General features: G+C 31.3%; 1 protein-coding gene across 1 annotated transcript in view; it reads right to left on the bottom strand.

The window, feature by feature from the left end:
* Positions 1–1720: 1720 nt before the first annotated feature.
* Positions 1721–18534, bottom strand: part of LOC145291463 (ADP-ribosylation factor-like protein 5B) — a 150644-nt gene continuing 133830 nt past the window's right edge. Inside the window, exons 3-6 of the mRNA XM_080137322.1 lie at positions 14759–14906; positions 7913–7996; positions 5036–5187; positions 1721–2581 (exon numbers count right to left, since the gene is read on the bottom strand). Of these exons, the coding sequence (XP_079993448.1) occupies positions 2533–2581; positions 5036–5187; positions 7913–7996; positions 14759–14906 (433 nt within the window). The 3' untranslated portion in view covers positions 1721–2532. The remainder of the gene's footprint in view (positions 2582–5035; positions 5188–7912; positions 7997–14758; positions 14907–18534) is intronic.

The following is an 18534-nucleotide window of genomic DNA, read 5'->3' on the forward strand; positions in this document are numbered from 1 at the left end:
TGAAAGCTCTTCATTCAAACTTCTCAACTTAATGTTTACAGGGAACATGAATTGAAACAAATATATCAAGGGCATTGCCAAAACTGCCATGAAAAAGGTGAGTTCTCTCTACCGTGCTAGAAAGTTACTTACACCTGAGAGTATTCTGTACCTCAAAGCCACCATTCGCCCATGCATGGAGTATTGTTGCCACATTCAGGGTAATGCTACTGCTACTAGTCTCTCACTCCTAGACAGGGTTCATAAAAAGAGTCGCCAAAAAAAAAAAAAAAAAAAAAAAATCACATAAGTTTATCAAGTAGTTATATTTTTATTAAAATAAACCAGTTTTAAGCTATTAATGGGAATTTATAGGCAATACAATGTAAATCGTGCAAATTTTGTATCATTGTTGAGTTATCTCCCTTTGTTAACATTTTTTTTTTCAAATGGCAGGTAAGATAGAAAATTTGATTTTCTCTGTTAAAAATAAAACATGTGATTTTTGGAATATGATACTTTGCTAAATCATGCGTGCAGGCATCATGCAAATTTTTCTTAGATTTTATTCTTTTAATATGAGGAATTCTTGATAAGGACCTTTTTCTTTAAGTATGATTGACAGACACTGATTTTCATTGAAAAAAAAACAAAAAAACTCAAAGATGGGTTAAGTGTGTGCTAACGTGAGTGGCTGCATAGATACACAAAAGTGTGAGTGGTCATGTGGGAACTTGTACAGTTTAGTCAAGACATTAAAAAATGAAAATATCGAAAAAGTTTAAATTGTATGTATCGTTATGGGATGAAGTTCTCTGAAAAAAAATTTCACTTAATTTCATCAAGTAGATTTTTTTTTTTTTACAGGGAAAAAACAATTTGTTATGATACCGAGCAAAATGTATTAGAGATGGGGAGCGCTTTAACTGGAGTCATCTCCCGTTGTCATTTCTAAAATTCAAACAATTTTTTTTTTTAAATCCAAGATGGCCGCCTTCAACGCGCTCTCATAAAAACATATTTTTCCGCTGTAAAAAAAAAAAAAAAAAAAAAAAAAAAAAACTACTTGATGAAATTAAGTGAAATTTTTTTTCAGAGAACTTCGTTCTATAACGGATACATATAATTTAAAGTTTTTTCGATATTTTCATTTTTTAATGTCTTGACTAAACTGTACAAGTACCGTCATGTGTGAGTGGAGGTGTGTAAGCATGGAGCGTGGGTATGTATGAAAAGGGACATTGTGGAAGAGTTTGAGCATAAGTGAGGGTGAATATAACAGAGTGGGCTGCATATGCAAATAGACAATGTAAACGGTTGAGCAGGTCTGCAGGAGGGTGATTCTATGTTTATGTAAGGAGTGTGAGAGCATGTATACTCCTTTCTAAGATGTGTATGTGCATGGGGGTGAAGTGAAAGTAGGCATTTGAAAAAGGGTAAGGAGGGAGTCTAACTGAGAGGGGCCATAGGCAGAAGAAAAGTTGTGAGCTGCAAAAACTAGAGTAAACACAAACCTAAAAGGAATTTTTAGTAGATGGGAGTGGAGTTTTAGAAAGGAGTAATCTCATATCTCTCTCTCTCTCTTTATCCTATCGTTCCTTCCTCCATATCTCTCTTGCTCAGCAAAAATCCTTTCACCTCTATCTCCATCACAGGCATCTTTAAATACATTGGTAAAGAATTCAGAAACTTTAAATTTCCTCTCATAGATTTTTTGTTTATTTTTTAAATTGTCTTGGAAAAAAAAAAAAAAAAAAAAATTTTTGTTTTAATTTATAAAATTTTAATATTAAAAAAAAAAGTTTTAGAAAGGAGTAATCTCATATCTCTCTATATATCCTATCTTTCCTCCCTCCATATCTTTCTCTTGCTCAGCAAAAATCCTTTCTTCGTCTGGATCTCCATCACAGGCAATCACTTTGAATACATTGGCGAAGAATTCAGAAACTGAAAATTTCCTCTCATAGATTCTTTTTTTTTATTTTTTAAATTGTCTTGAAATAAAAAAAGATATTTAAAAAAATTTATAAAATTTTAATATTAAAAAAAAAAGAAAAAAAAAAAAAAAAAAAGAAAGGAGGGTGAAAATGTCATGTTCTATACAAATTTTAGTTTATTTTATTGTGTTTTTGTTTTTTCATTTTGTTTTTGGAGAGAGGGGGAAAGGGGCCAGGGAGGGAAGTTGTTTGCTGTTGAGAGTCAGAAAAGGAGAAGGGAAACTGGGGAGGGGGGGGAATCATTAGGTTTTTGGGCTTTTCCTTTCATTTTAAATTTACAAAAAAAAAAAAAAAAAAAAAAAGTTTGTATTTTTTTTGCTTTCCACCTGATATTTCTTGTTTTAAAGGACGATGACTTTTTTTTCCTTTTCATGATTTGCCGAATGTGGTGACTGCTCAAGGGAGAGCAGCAAGTATCTGGTCGGCAGTTGCACAAGAAATGTTTTTTTGGTACTGGAAAAGAGATGACGGTGGTGGTGGTGGTGGTGGTGGTGGTGGTGGCAGCGGCGACCATGGCAGCAACGATGATGAAAGAGGCAGCCTACAATCATGACTATCATCTACGTCGGAGTTGGTTTGTGAGCCATTCTAAACCTTGGTATAAACTGAAATCCAAAAAACAAAACAAAATGGGTGTAAAAATGGCTGAAAGAGCAAATGTGTTTGTAGTCAAAACAGATGTAAAAGACCATTAATTTTATTTTGTAAAATTCTTCCTTTTTTTCTATAAATTATATAACAACTCCTTGGCCAACAGAAGGCAATTTGTAAAATCACCCAGAAATAATTAAAAAAAAAAGAAAAAAAAAAAAGAATAAAACTCAACATAAAACATCCTAAAACCATTCTACTTTAGGGTTAGGCAAGTTCATTACTCTTGATGATTAGCATGCTAGAATTCTTCCTAATTCTAAGACAACTCGACAGATGAAATGCACATCTCTAGCAGATACATCATAGCATTTAAAGAAAATAATTTGATTGGCAGACCAATTATCTTTCACACTGATTTCATTAAGATTGTTAGGTCAATATAACATGATCAACTCCTTTTCTGTAAAAGGCAGAGTTACCTCCCCTACTTCAACTGTCATAGTAATTCTTACATCTTAACGGCATGATGGATACAAGAGCGCCATTTTCATAACAGCAGCAGACGAAGACATGAAATTGAACTTGAATTATAATTGGAAGGAGCCTGTTTTAGCTTACAAATAAAAGATCCATTCATAACAATGATGAAATGTATATGGATATATTTAATAATTAAAAAAATATATTTATTCCTAAATAATTATTTATAGCCTCCATTCAGGTGGGCCCCTTTAAGAGAAATGATATAAGCCAACTAATTTTAAAATGTGAAGTTCCTTCCATGGGATCTGTTAAACACTTAAGATGACAGGCAAAATGTCTGTTTTATATGACATAAGTAAGATTTATTTCTCAGCTTATTGCATAGTTGTTGATATTGACCAACTGGTTAGCACATTTGGATTCAAGTTAAAAGTGACTTTTGTCCGGGCGTTTGAATTGTGCAATCAGTTGAAGAGTTGTCTTTTATGATGAGGATTACAGTAGGATGAAACGTATATGTATGTGGATGATTATATATATATATATATATATATATATATATATAGCTAGATTTCCTTTTTTTTATAGAAATACTTTTCTGGTATCAAAAAGGTACTTAAGATTTTTACTGAAGAAACAAAGAAAGATTACATAAATTTAATATGCTCACTAAAACTAGATCACAAGCTAGTGAGCAAATGGGACTTGTTCAATCAAAATTAATTTTAATATGTCATTATGTAAAACTTGTGATTTTCTAGTAATATCAAAAGAATACAAATCAAACGTGATAAACAAAATTGTTTAAATTATTTTTTATTAAAAACTTCCTAGACTAATATATATATATATATATATATATATATATATATATTGTAAGGGTGACTCAACTTTGCCTGGGATTGAATGATGATCGACGAATGTTCCATACTCCCATATTTTTATTGGCATCGAAATCGGTGAAATTACCTATTTTTCAATCCAATCGATTGATTGCCTACTCTAGTTTGGGACACATCGTGGTGCACCAAGAGGAAGCTTGTATGCCTCTTGCAATGACTTAGTCCACAATATGTTGTAGTCTACATTGCACTGTAAAGAACTTACTGTTGATTTTATAAAATCTTTCTTTATAATGGCTTGAATTAAAGTTTAAAATACAAAAGTCAAGTATCATGCTTCAATTGTGCTCTAAAGAGAAACATTCATTTTGTCCCTGTCATATCAAAGAACCTACTATTGATTTTATGTGACTAGTCTACTGGTTGTACGATGATAATGGCTTGAATTTAAGTTTAAAATGAAAAAAAAAAAAAAAAAAAAAAAAAAAAAAAAAAAATCAAGTATCATGGTTCAATTGTGCTTTAAACAGAAACATTCATTTTGAATGCACCCCTGTCATATCAAAAAAAATCTACTGCTGATTTTATGTCGAGCCTTACAGCTTGTGTGATAAAACTTCTCAGAGACTCTTGTGATGTTAGGCTATGTAAGGTGTTAACTTTTGTCAAAATTACCTGTTCCTTCTTTCATCAGATTATTTTTTTCATGTCAATACTTATTGAAGACATTCTGATACAAAACTTATTGAAGAACACTGCCAGGCACATAAAGTACCTTCGTGTAAAATTTCATAAAAATCTGCCCAGCCGTTTTAGAGTCCATCACCTTACACTGAGATAAAGTTCATTTTATATAATAGTAGATTATACACACACATATTTAAATACAATATAACCTCATAAAAAAATATACCGTCATGTAAGTTGATTTGCACACATGAAAAGTATAATATATTTGAAAAATTATAGCATTCTTATGGGATCCATTCACAACATCATTTTTACCATTCAAGAAAATGCAAAACTTGAACTGATAATATTGTTTTACATGTTGGCATATACCGAACTGTGGTTTCTTTAAATATACCAAAAACATTTTGAACAAATTCCCATCAAAATTCAAAAAGCCACGATACTCACCCTTCACCTGTAAGAGCACAGCAGGCTTGAATGTGCCAGACGTGGTCCTTTATCGACGTCAGATTCAGTTGTTGTGAGATCTCAGCAGCTGACATTGAGCCTTTTATGTCCTGTTTGTTGGCCAAAATCAACATGGCGGATTTACGTAAATCCTGTGAAGATTAATAAATAAATTAAATAACATTTTCATCTTTTTTTTTTTTTGATTAAAGAAAACATTTTTAGTTGATTATTCTTTGCTAAATAACATTAGCTACCGACCATTCCCAAATTAATATCTTGTAAGTTTTTATTTTGCATATTTGAACATTTATCATACTTGTAAATAAATATTAGATTTTTTATATCATTTTGTCCTTTGTTCAGTACTTGTCCAGAATTACCCTTCTTGAAAAATATACAAATAAAGAAAAATCTGTATGAGGTACATACCTGTGATGGAAAAAAATTGTACACAAAAAAAATCACATAAATTGATCAAGTAGTTTTATTTTTCAATAAAGAAATCAAATTTTATGGTTAAACTATGACTGACAAACTCACGACGCTATCTTGAAATCAGTCTGAGAAACAAGGAGAATAACTCCAAATTGAGATTTTACAAATGCTATTCTGATCATGCAAGTGGACAGACATTAAAAAAAAACAAAAAAACTCAAATTTGCTTAAAAATTATCTTTATAAAAATAAAACTACTTAAACGATTTATGTGATTGTTCCTATTTACAATGCCTCCCCACGGGACAAAGTTAGACACCAGGGTCGTTTTTTAACGTGGAGAAAAGGAACAAAAATAAAAATTGTCTCAGTCGTGAAGGATTTCTCTCCCACTGACAGAGAACAAGAAATTGAAGTGCAGCATCTGAAGAACAGATGGTATTTATTTGCTCCCCCACCGAGCAAATTAGGCACAAGGCCGATTTTTAATGTGAGGAGTGAAGGGAGGGGGAAAGGGAAAAGGGGACCAGCTCCCGAGAGGTGGTAAATGGGAGCTGGTTAAAGGTCAGGCATGTGGGGTTGCCCCCACATCTGGTCTTTGCTAGTCATAGCTAGTCATAGCTTGCAGTATCTGCCGGAACAGATGGTATTTATTTGCTCCCCCACCGAGCAAATTAGGCACAAGGCCAATTTTTAATGTGAGGAGTGAAGGGAGGGGGAAGGGAAAAAAGGGGACCAGCTCCCGAGAGGTGGTAAATGGGAGCTGGTTAAAGGTCAGGCATGTGGGGTTGCCCCCACATCTGGTCTTTGCTAGTCATAGCTAGTCATAGCTTGCAGTATCTGCCGGAACAGATGGTATTTATTTGCTCCCCCACCGAGCAAATTAGGCACAAGGCCGATTTTTAATGTGAGGAGTGAAGGGAGGGGGAAGGGAAAAAGGGGACCAGCTCCCGAGAGGTGGGAAATGGGAGCTGGTTAAAGGTCAGGCATGTGGGGTTGCCCCCACATCTGGTCTTTGCTAGTCATAGCTTGCAGTATCTGCCGGAACAGATACTACACTGTGATCTTGTCCCGAAGGCCAAGTAATGAAAGATTTATGTGATTGTTGGTGTATAGTTTCTTTCCGTCATGGGTATACATCATACAGAATTTTTCCATAAGGAGAGGGAAATTCTGGACAAACATCTTTTGTTCTTCACTGCAGTGTTTATTGGTTTTTTGAATTTATATTAATCTCAAGAAATGCAATTTTTTTTTTTTTTTGTCTTAGTTTTCCACTGAATCTGCTGTAAAGTTGCCATTACAAACAAAGTAAATAAAAATCTGGGTTGGCATTTTTTTTTTCTCAAAAGTTTTTTTTTTTTTTATCGTAATAATTTTTTCGGCACCACTTAAGTCTTTCACTATTGTCCATTTCACTCGCTGTACACTTTTCTTCTCCAGTCATAGCAGCCATTTCCCGCCTTCGCATTTACATGTCCATTTTCTTTGATGCCGGCTTTCTTTTCTATCAAGCACGTGTTGCGTTTTTTTCCCTCCTTTTTCCCCCCTCTTCTTCTCAAGCACACTCCCTAATTTGCATATGCATGTTTTTTTGGTTACTGCTGCTGCTAATCTCCCCACAAGCCAGCTATCCTCTGCTGCCACAGCCATCTTCCCATATGCTCATATGTACTAGGACTACGTTCTTCTTTTTATTTGCCTCGACTAATATTCCTTCGCTGTTACTCAAATACAGTAATTTGGAGGAGGGGGGGTCTTTCTTTCTGTACATTTAGTCTCCCTCTTTATCTCTGAGGTCTGTTTTATTTAATGATGACTATTCTTGTCGAGACATGAAGTCATTTGATGCAATGAGCTAAGAAAAATAAATTGATAACTACTTCCAAGTGAAAAACTAGCCAACAATAAGTGCTAGATGAATAACTTGACCTGGAAAACAGCAATTCTTCCCCCTTGCTCATGGAACGTAATATTAATAACAAAAAAAAAAAAATATATATATATATATATATATATATATATATATATATATATATATATATATAAGAAAAACGTCTCCAAATTTACAATGATGTCTTAATATTAAAAACATTAAAATCTCGTGTCAGGTGTGTTCATTTTATTGGTTTATATCGGTATAGCCACATTTAAAATTTTCTTTTTGTCAAACTTTTATCCAAACTGAAATTAATCCTGAACATAAAAAAAAAAAAAAAAAAAAAAAAAAAACATGTATCCTTCTACAGGTACAAACTTTTAAAATATTAACAGGGGACAGCTTTAAACCCCAAATAGTAGCTCCTTACATTAAGTGACTCCACAACTTGTCTGGAGCAATTTTCATTAAAAAAAAAAAAAAAAAAAAAAAAAAAAATCTTGTCTTAAACAAAACCCAGGTTACCAACTTGGAAAAAATAAAAATAACTTAATGCTTACTTCATGCGCCATCATTTTATAAAGTTCTTCCTTAGTTATGGAGAGACGCTCTCTGTCACAACTGTCCACCACAAGAATCACAAACTGAAACGGATTAAAGAAAGAATTAACATTAAATCATTTACAATTAATCAATTTAAAAAAAACAAAAAAAAAAACAAAATCAATTAACAAAAATTTTACTATTCTTTTTCTATATAATAAAGTAAGGCCAGTTTGCAGTTTTCAATTTTTGTCACCTCTAGCTTCATTATCCAAACCTTAGAGCATATCATTCAAACTTCTCGCTCAGCATTCACAGACAGAATGAATTAGAATGAATAAATTGAGGACATTGCCAAGGCTGCTGTAAAAAAAGTGGATTCTCTTTACTGCACTAGAAAATTATTCATACCTGAGAATATCCTATACCTCTACAAAGCCAATACATGAAATATTGATGTCCCGTTGAGGCTGGTGCATCCACCACTAGTCTTTCCCTCTTAAAAAAGAAAGTTAGAAAAAAAAAAAAAGAGTCTCCAATCTAATAGGTTCCGCATTATCAACCAAGCCCAAACTTCTGTCCCATCACTGCATAGTTGCATCCCTCTACTGTGCTAGAAAATTACTCACACCAGAGATTATCCTATATCTTTGCCCATGTCTGGAGTATTGTTGCCACATCTCAGCTGATTCATCTACCACTAGTCTCTCACTGTTGGACATGGTTCGAAATAAGAATCTCAAATCTAATAAGACCAAAACTATTGGATAAGACCCAACCTCTGATCGCTGCAATGTTGCATCCCTGTTCCTGTTTTATAAGTACTTTAACAGAACATGCTCTGATCAACTCACAACACTTGTTTCCCCCTCCAAGTAGCAAAATCACACACCTTAGATGCTAAAAAACATTCTAATAGTTTCTTCCATCAGACTTTGAAATTCCCTCCCTATTTCCTGCTTCACTAACTTTACTAACCAGTAAAAGTTTAAATGCAATGTGAACAGACATCTTGCTATTCGACTCCCCACAATCTCCTGTTAGACATGATCCCAAATCGTAGCTCCTTACATCCAAGTGGCAATATGCCTTGTTTGATGAGGAATAAAATTAATTTGTTTTATTTTATCGTAATACAATCCTTTTCAGGTTCTTTAATGCCGAATCCAGTAATTTTAGAAAAAGTTTTTATTCGTCAAGTTCTTTATATCTTCAAATATTTATTCATTGTGTTTGGCTTGATTGTTTTGTAGAAGAAAATTGTTTTTATTTTCGACTTTGCAGAACAAGATTGAGTTTGTCAAAGAGAATGAAAAAAATGAAATACAACATCAATCAATTTGGTGCATTTTTGGTCTGGAAGCTAGTATCTTCAGACAGCCTGATCTGATAGTACCTGTTAAGACATCAGGTACTATCACTCTGAGCCAAAGTGGACCTGGGAGCAATTGTAACCACAGGGCAACTCCACATTCCCCACAGCCCCCCAAATAAGGCCTTACTACTGGATGTCTTAAGGTCATACTCAGGATCACTACATTTGGTTCGACTGGTTTACTGCATATTTTTTTTTTTTTTTTTTTTACATGGAGTTCACCACTTATCAAGGCCCAATGGCCACTCAGGGATAAGGGTTATTGTGTGTACAGTAATCAAAGGGATAGTGTGGCAACAGTATTGGAGAATTGATAAGGTGTCATTACTTGGGGGGGGGGCGGTTCATCAGGAATTTGTGTTGGACTTGAAGACATCCAGGTTGAAGTCGGGAGGGAAACAGGCAAGCGGAACAGAGTTCCACAGGCATGCAGTTCTAAGAAAGAAGCTTTGTTCATGGTATCTACGCTTTGATTTAGGCACAGATAAAGAGTGGGGAAAATTATTGACGGTGGTTTCAGCTAGTCGGGTGTTTTTTGAAAAAGATTGGTGAGGGGGGACCAGAGAATGGAGCTCAGACGAGCACCTGCCATGGAAATAACGATAGAACAATGACAGGCTCGCTATGTCTCTTCTGTGGGAAAAAGGTTGCAGGGTAGAGAAAAGGGCATCCCCCACCAAGCCACAAAGTCTATTCTGTACTCTGTTAAGGCAGGATAGGCTGTTTTTAGCAGCTCCCACCCAGATGTGGCAGCAGTACTCCATCTTTGGACGTACTTGGCTCTTATATAGATAGAGAATTGCATCATTAGTGAGATATCTTCTGGAGCGGTAGAAGGATCCCACCATTTTCCCAGCGACCTTGGCCACAGACTTTATGTATGTGTTCCATTTAAGATCAGGTGTAAAGGTCAAACCCAGGAGCTTATCAAAACCTGGCGCCTCCCCTAGACGAGAGTCATCCATTTCAATTGATGCCAGATGGGGATCAGAGCGTTTATGATGTAGAGATAGGAGCTTTGTCAACCTGTTTAGTTATTTAATATCAAAAGATAATACTTATTGTAATATATTTATTGTATATGAAGAATATAAGTTGCTAGTTTATACATAACTGGTAGACATTTAGGGTTCATACCTTTCTGAATGGAATTAACACAACCAATTCCATAAGTCGTCAGAAATAAGAAGTTGGAAAAAAAAAAAAAAAAACTAACACAGGATTAATAAAAAGAAATTTTTTTTTTACAAATGAGTCACCATATATCAAGGCCAAAAGCAAATGAAAGATAAGGGTTAATGAGAGGGATTGATTTTCAGTTGAAAATCACGATTAAAATTTGATGATTTTTATGAAGACAGTTTATGACAAGTGTTTATTGCGTTAGATTTCAAGATGAACATGTTGAAAATTCAAACGTTTTAAATAGAAGGAACTTAGTTACATCTTTGAAAACATTAAGGTTAATTTGAAAATATTAGAAAACCAAGTAATGTTATATATGGGGTTTACATTGCCAGTGAAACAGTCATTTATGAGTGATTTTTCAAGTGGCGACTAGAAATAATAAAATCCTTAGCTTTTGGCGACTATGCTTTTTTTGTTGTTTTTTTTTACACAAACAATATTCTAAAGGTCATTACTCAGTGAAAATTGTCTTTTCAACTTTTATTTTAATTTAAATAAAATGAGCAAAGTCAAATTATTTAAACAATAAAAGTTTAATAGAACAATAACTGTTTTTCTTTTTTAATGAAGACTGTTTGAAAAACATCTAAATAAATTCGAAAGTTTATACCTTCAATCATTGAGTTGATCAGAGTATGTTCTTCATAAAATTTGAAATGACACTTTATTTTTAAACAGTACAAAAAATCTTTGATGCACCTACTCATCACAGAATGAAGATGTCACATTCCAAAAATCACGTGGGTTTAACTAGTAACTTTTCTATTCGGTTAATAAATGAAAATATTTAGTTGTCAAAGGTCAACTAAAAATAAATCTGTCTGTAGAGCCATATATATATATATATATATATATATATATATATATATATATATATATAATATAAAGCTGAATGTCTGTGTGTGCGTCTGGTCATGAATAGGCTCCTATATGGTTGACTATTTTAAAAAACTGATTACATATAATGATAGATGTATCGAGACACAGGAATGGGTATGTTTGATCTGGCAGAATGGTGGTTCATTAAAATTGTGGGGTCTGCGTTCACACCTGGTTCACAAAGTATGGAAATAAAAAAAATTAAAAAAAAACGTTTACAAGTATTTTTGATATAGATGTACATAAGGATACATTGATAAGTATGTTTTAACTTAAATAGGGATGCTATAATAAAATTGTGGGGTCTGCGTTCGCGCCTGGCCTCCATAGAATGGAAATAGGCACAAACTTTAATAAAGACTTTTCATATCTATCTGCGTAAGTATACTTTGATAATAATGTTTCAGTTTGAAGAAATATGGTATAATAAAATTATGGAGTGTTCGTTCGCACCTGACCTCCATAAAATGGAAATATGTCACAAAGTTTAACAAGGTTTTTTAATACAGATCCACAGAATATTGTGGTAAGTGTTTCAATGTGAACAGGTATGGTATTATGGGGTTTATCTATTTTATTTTTACTTTCATCATATTTTGCTTTGGTTTTGATACCCCCAAATTCAAAGCTATCTCTTTACAACCCTTCATTTTCATAACCTATCATACTTTCAGAAATCAGAGTCCATTTTCTGTAGGCTGTTTTTGAACCCAGTCAACGACGGGTACTTTTGCTAGTATATATATATATATATATATATATATATATAAATATATATATATATATATATATGTATGTATATATAAATAATCCGAGGTTATTATTATCCAGAGGTAAATTAACCAATGAAGTCTAACTGGGTTAATACAAAAGTGCTCAATACTGAAGTAGGGCAAGGTATACTGTTTATTTGTTTTTACATAAGCAGTAATATGTTGCTACACAATCATGAGCATGTTTCGGTCAGCTGGTTTTTAGTAACTAGAGATCTCTTCAGGTGATACAGCTTATATGAAAGCAAAGTTTCCAATGAAAATAACAGATTTTCCTCATCACAGGGTGTCAATATCAGGAGGTTCTGTCAAAGATTGTTAAAAATAGGAAAAAGGAATATTTTATATTCTCTCACCAGCCAAAATTTCAGTTCAAAAACAAAGTTTTAGTTGGAGACATGTTATGCTGATACCTTTTATTTTACAAAACAAACTTTCAAACCGGGCAACTTAATATCAAATCTGCTCATTTTGGTAAAAGTTTTATACTTGAAATTCTTCCGCTGCTGGTAGTAATGATAAAATAAAAATTTATTGATTTTAAACTAATTTTAAAACCAAAATCTATAGATCACCCCACCCCCAAGTGTATTTCTATGCTTGAGAAAATATCTGCACATATGTTTTTATGGTAAATGGAAATAAAAAACAACTTTATTGTTAAATACTTAGAGATTTATAAAGAATCAGTAATTCTATCGGAATCAGGAAAAAATATTGGAATCGCCCCATCACTAGTTATTAGGTTGGTGCAAAAACAATATCATTTTCTCACATGTTACTTTTATATATGATTTCTGAATTAATTCATTGATATATATATATATATATATATATATATATATATATATATATATATATATAGCCATGTTATCTATCATTTTGAAGCGCGTTTTACGCTCTATCGAATTGTGTTATTCATTAGCGTTCTCAATTTCTTCATTCATATTTTTTGCAGGCTTTTCAACAGTATGGACAAAATTCAAATCTGCACGATTTTTTGGCCCAGTTCAAATATGTGGCACAATTGTGGTTCAAGAAATTTTGTAATGATGACGAAAGCCTCAAAGATGAAGACACTCACGGCTGGCTGACTGCGGTTGATAATGAACATTTAAAATCCTTTATTGAAGCCAGACTTCACAAAACCACACAAGAAGTTGCTGTTGAACTCAAGGTCAACCACTCAACAGTCGTTCGCCATTTAAAGCAAATAGGAAAGTCAGAGAAGTTAGATAAATGGGTGCCGAATGAATTGAACGATAATCAAAAAAATCGTCGTTTTGGGGCATCTTCAACCGATTTCTTTAGCGGATTATGATGTGTGATAAGAAGTGTTCGGCACAGTGGTTGAATGCTGGAGAAGCTCCACAACACTTCCTGAAGCCGAAATTGCACCAAAAAATAAAAAAAAGGTTATAGTGACTGTTTGATGGTCTGCGGCCAGTCTCATCCATCACCACTTCTTGAATCCGGGTGAAACAATTACAGCGGTGAAGTAGCTGACAAATTGATAAAATGCACCAGAAGCTCCAACATATGTGCCCAAGATTGGTCAGTATGAAGGAACCAATTCTTCATGACAACGTTCACCTACATGTTGCTCAACTGACCCTGCAGAAGCTGAATGAATTAGGCTGCCTCATCCGCCATATTCACCAGACCTCTCGCCCACTGATTATCACTTTTTCAAGCATCTTGACAACTTCCTGCACAAAAAATGCTTCAAAAGCCGAGATGATGCCGAATTGGCCTTCAATAACTTCATCGCTTCCAGAACTCTGGATTTCTATGTTAATGGAATAAATAAACTTGTTTCTCGCTGGCAAAAATGTGTTGATTCTAATGGTTCTTATTTTGGTTAATAAAGTTTATTATGAAAGGCATTATGATCTTTTGAAGTTGAATGTAAAAAAAAAAAAAAATTAAAAAAACAAAAAAAAACATTTTTGCACCAACTTAATACAATGAATTTTTTATAAAATACCTTCAAATGAAAGAATTACAAAAGCCTTTTAAAAGCCATAGTTATGTTGGATAATACCAGATTACTTATATAAAGTAAGTGTGTTTCGTTTAACGGATGCGTTCAGAGTTCCATAAGCCTTCTTCTATGGGAGAAGAAATTTTCACAATCCGTCAGACATATTTGTCCGTTTGTGAAGTTTGTTTTGAAATATAAATATATATTATTTTATTCAATACTGCCTTTTTTTTTTATTTCAAATTTAAATGTTCTTTAAGTTAGCTTTTGCCTTTGTATAGCCTTATACTTGCATTACGTCAATTTTTCTCCTTTCTGATGAGAAGCATTTAGCTTCAAAATGCCATGGCCAAAAGCAGATTTTTCTACTTTGTAATTTTCATCCTTATTGATCTGATAAATAATAAGTAATAAAATTCTATGTGACTTTTATCCCTCATCTTTTTTTATTATATGAATTGCTCCTCTTAACCGTATAGAGCTTCTACTATCTTGATAAGTTTGCTTTGTTAAAGACGAGCAGGGAACCCGACGGCAATGCTCTGTGTCACATAAATTTAAATAGGAGACCCATCCATCCGTTTGTGAAAGTTCATTTTGAAATAGCATTTTGTCGCCATTTAGGAAGAGCAGGATGCCGAAAAAAAGAAAGAGAAGCTCATACCTCTGCATTTGTATAATAGGTGTTCCAGGCAGCTCGTAGGGATTCCTGTCCACCGATATCCCACATAAGGAAATGGATGTTTTTCCACACCACCTCTTCCACATTGCTGCCGATCGTGGGTGATGTGTGCACAACCTCATTCATTAAGCTGAAAAAAAAAAAAAAAAAAAAAAAAGAGAGAAATAAATATATTTATGTAGATTTTTAAATAACTGTTTTATGGTATAAAAATTATACAGAGCTTTAAAAATAATGAATGGAGTAATCCTTGGGATCCCTTTCGTCAATAAACTCATCAGGAATTAATCATTGAATACAAGAAAGAATTCATTAAGTCAGCGAATATATTTTAACCCTCACTCAACCTCTCATTACTTGTACACATATTTTATCTAATTGTATATATACTCATACTACCATTCCAATAATTTTCTTTTTCGTCCATCCCTTGAAAAAAAAAAAATTTCACGCTTATCTCCGTAATCGTTGCTCTTTATGTGGTAATTTAAAATTTTTTTGTAATTAGTCGCCAACAATTAACTGATGAGTTCACTGGCAAAAGGGATCGCTTGGGTTTCTCAATTCATTAGTGTGTGTGTGTGTGCGTGCGTGTTAAAAAAATCAAAAAACTAATAATAAAATTTGCATAGAATTTCATTGCATTATCAAATCAATAAGGACAAAAATGAGAAAAAATAGGAAAAATGAGAAAAAAAAATTCTTTAGTCCAATAGGACAATCTTGAAAGTTTGGACTTTTTCTCTTTGCCTTCATCTAAAATTTCTTCCTTTACTCTTCATTATATATATTTTTTCTATTTTATTCCTTGTATGTTTTTCTGTATCCCTCATCTACTCCTACTGCTATTTCTCGATGTTCTTTTTTTTTTCTTTTTCTTTGATAATCTCTGAGTTTTTTTTTATTTCCAATTTAAATCAAGTCAATTTTCGTTTTGTATATCCTTATATTTGTATAACGTCAGCTTCTCTCCTCTTCTGATGAGAAGCATTTGGCTTTGAAATGTCATGGCCTAAAAGAGGACTTTTCACACTCATGTTAATCCTTATTGACCTGATTATACAATAAAATTCTATGCGACTTATCCCTCATCTTTTTTAACTAAATATATGAATTGCTCCTCTTAATTATGTAGAGCTATCTTGATAGTTCTGTTTTATTAAAGATCATATCATTTTCAGGTTCATTCATTATATGTACCATATCGCTTATTTAAATTCACTAATATATGCAGAAGCCAATAAGATGTCTGTTTTCGTGTTATATATGTCTCCATTAGATACTTAAACATTATGCAAAAAAATAAATAAAATTAAAAATATATAATCCCATGTATATCATTATTTATTTTGGTTTCGATTCTAGCTGATGGCATCCATATCTACTAAACTACTCTGCCAATTTTTGGTCTATAGACTTGAAACGTAATATATCTGGTTTTGGGGATTTGGACCTATGGAAGATTCGATTTGGTTTTGATAACAATAGCTACTAAGGTGTTAAAATTGAAAAAAAAAAAAAAAATGGAACTTGGAATGCATAAATCAACTAAAATGTTACTTCTACACATGTGCAAATATACATTTAAACTTTTAACATAATTTTTTAAGTTTTTGTACATGTATGGACGTGATTCAGATGGCCACGAATAATGCTGGAAAGTTACATATTTTGGTTTCGATTCTAGCTGATGGCACTCAAGTCATATTTTTATTATCTTTAACTTTTAAAATCACTACTATATACCGAGTCCGTTATAATAATCAACAGAGAATTGGCTTTATAATAAGAAACTGGCGTACATTAAAAAATTTAAACGCATTTTACAACTGGGCAATACTGAGCAGTCTACTAGTATTATAATACTGTGTCGATTTAGTTTGATGGAATTATATTTAATTCACATGTTTCAAACTATCTTTATCGCTCATAGTCGTCATTTATTTTTATGTTTCACCACTCTCCAACAAAGATAAATAAAACTGTTTTTACTCTGGTAATATATGAAAAAATATATACTCTGGTAATATATGAAAAAAATATATACTCTGGTAATATATGAAAAAAATATATACTCTGGTAATATATGAAAAAAATATATATTCTGGTAATATATGAAAAAATACATACTCTAGTAATATATGAAAAAAATATATACTCTGGTAATATACGAAAAAATATATACTCTGGTAATATATGAAAAAATATATACTCTGGTAATATATGAAAAAATATATACTCTGGTAATATATGAAAAAATATATACTCTGGTAATATATGAAAAAAATATATACTCTGGTAATATATGAAAAAAATATATACTCTGGAAATATATGAAAAAATGTATACTCTGGTAATATATGAAAAAATGTATACTCTGGTAATATATGAAAAAATACATACTCTAGTAATATATAAAAAAATACATACTCTAGTAATATATGAAAAAAATACATACTCTAGTAATATATAAAAAAATACATACTCTAGTAATATATAAAAAAATACTCTAGTAATATATAAAAAATACTCTAGTAATATATAAAAATACTCTAGTAATATATAAAAATACTCTAGTAATATATAAAAAATACTCTTGTAAAATATATATATGTAAATACTCTAGCAATATATTAAAATAAATATTCTAGCAATATATAAAAATAAATATTCTAGCAATATAAAAAATAAATATTCTAGCAATGTATAAAAAAATATTCTAGCAATGTATAAAAAATAAATATTCTAGCAATATATAAAAACATAAATATTCTAGCAATGTATAAAAAATAAATATTCTAGCAATGTATAAAAAATAAATATTCTAGCAATGTATAAAAAATAAATATTCTAGCAATATATAAAAACATAAATATTCTAGCAATATATAAAAAAATAAATATTCTAGCAATGTATAAAAAAATACTCTAGTAATATATTAAAAATACTCTAGTAATATATTAAAAATACTCTAGTAATATATTAAAAATACTCTAGTAATATATTAAAAATACTCTAGTAATATATTAAAAATACTCTAGTAATATATTAAAAATACTCTAGTAATATATTAAAAATACTCTAGTAATATATTAAAAATACTCTAGTAATATATTAAAAATACTCTAGTAATATATTAAAAATACTCTAGTAATATATTAAAAATACTCTAGTAATATATTAAAAATACTCTAGTAATATATTAAAAATACTCTAGTAATATATTAAAAATACTCTAGTAATATATTAAAAATACTCTAGTAATATATTAAAAATACTCTAGTAATATATTAAAAATACTCTAGTAATATATTAAAAATACTCTAGTAATATATTAAAAATACTCTAGTAATATATTAAAAATACTCTAGTAATATATTAAAAATACTCTAGTAATATATTAAAAATACTCTAGTAATATATTAAAAATACTCTAGTAATATATTAAAAATACTCTAGTAATATATTAAAAATACTCTAGTAATATATTAAAAATACTCTAGTAATATATTGAAAATACTCTAGTAATATATTGAAAATACTCTAGTAATATATTGAAAATACTCTAGTAATATATTGAAAATACTCTAGTAATATATTGAAAATACTCTAGTAATATATTGAAAATACTCTAGTAATATATTGAAAATACTCTAGTAATATATTGAAAATACTCTAGTAATATATTAAAAATACTCTCGTAATATATTAAAAATACTCTAGTAATATATTAAAAATACTCTAGTAATATATTAAAA

This window comes from Euprymna scolopes, chromosome 12 (genome assembly GCF_053919585.1).
Source record: "Euprymna scolopes isolate OS-2025 chromosome 12, ASM5391958v1, whole genome shotgun sequence".
Taxonomy (NCBI): Eukaryota; Metazoa; Mollusca; class Cephalopoda; order Sepiida; family Sepiolidae; genus Euprymna; species Euprymna scolopes.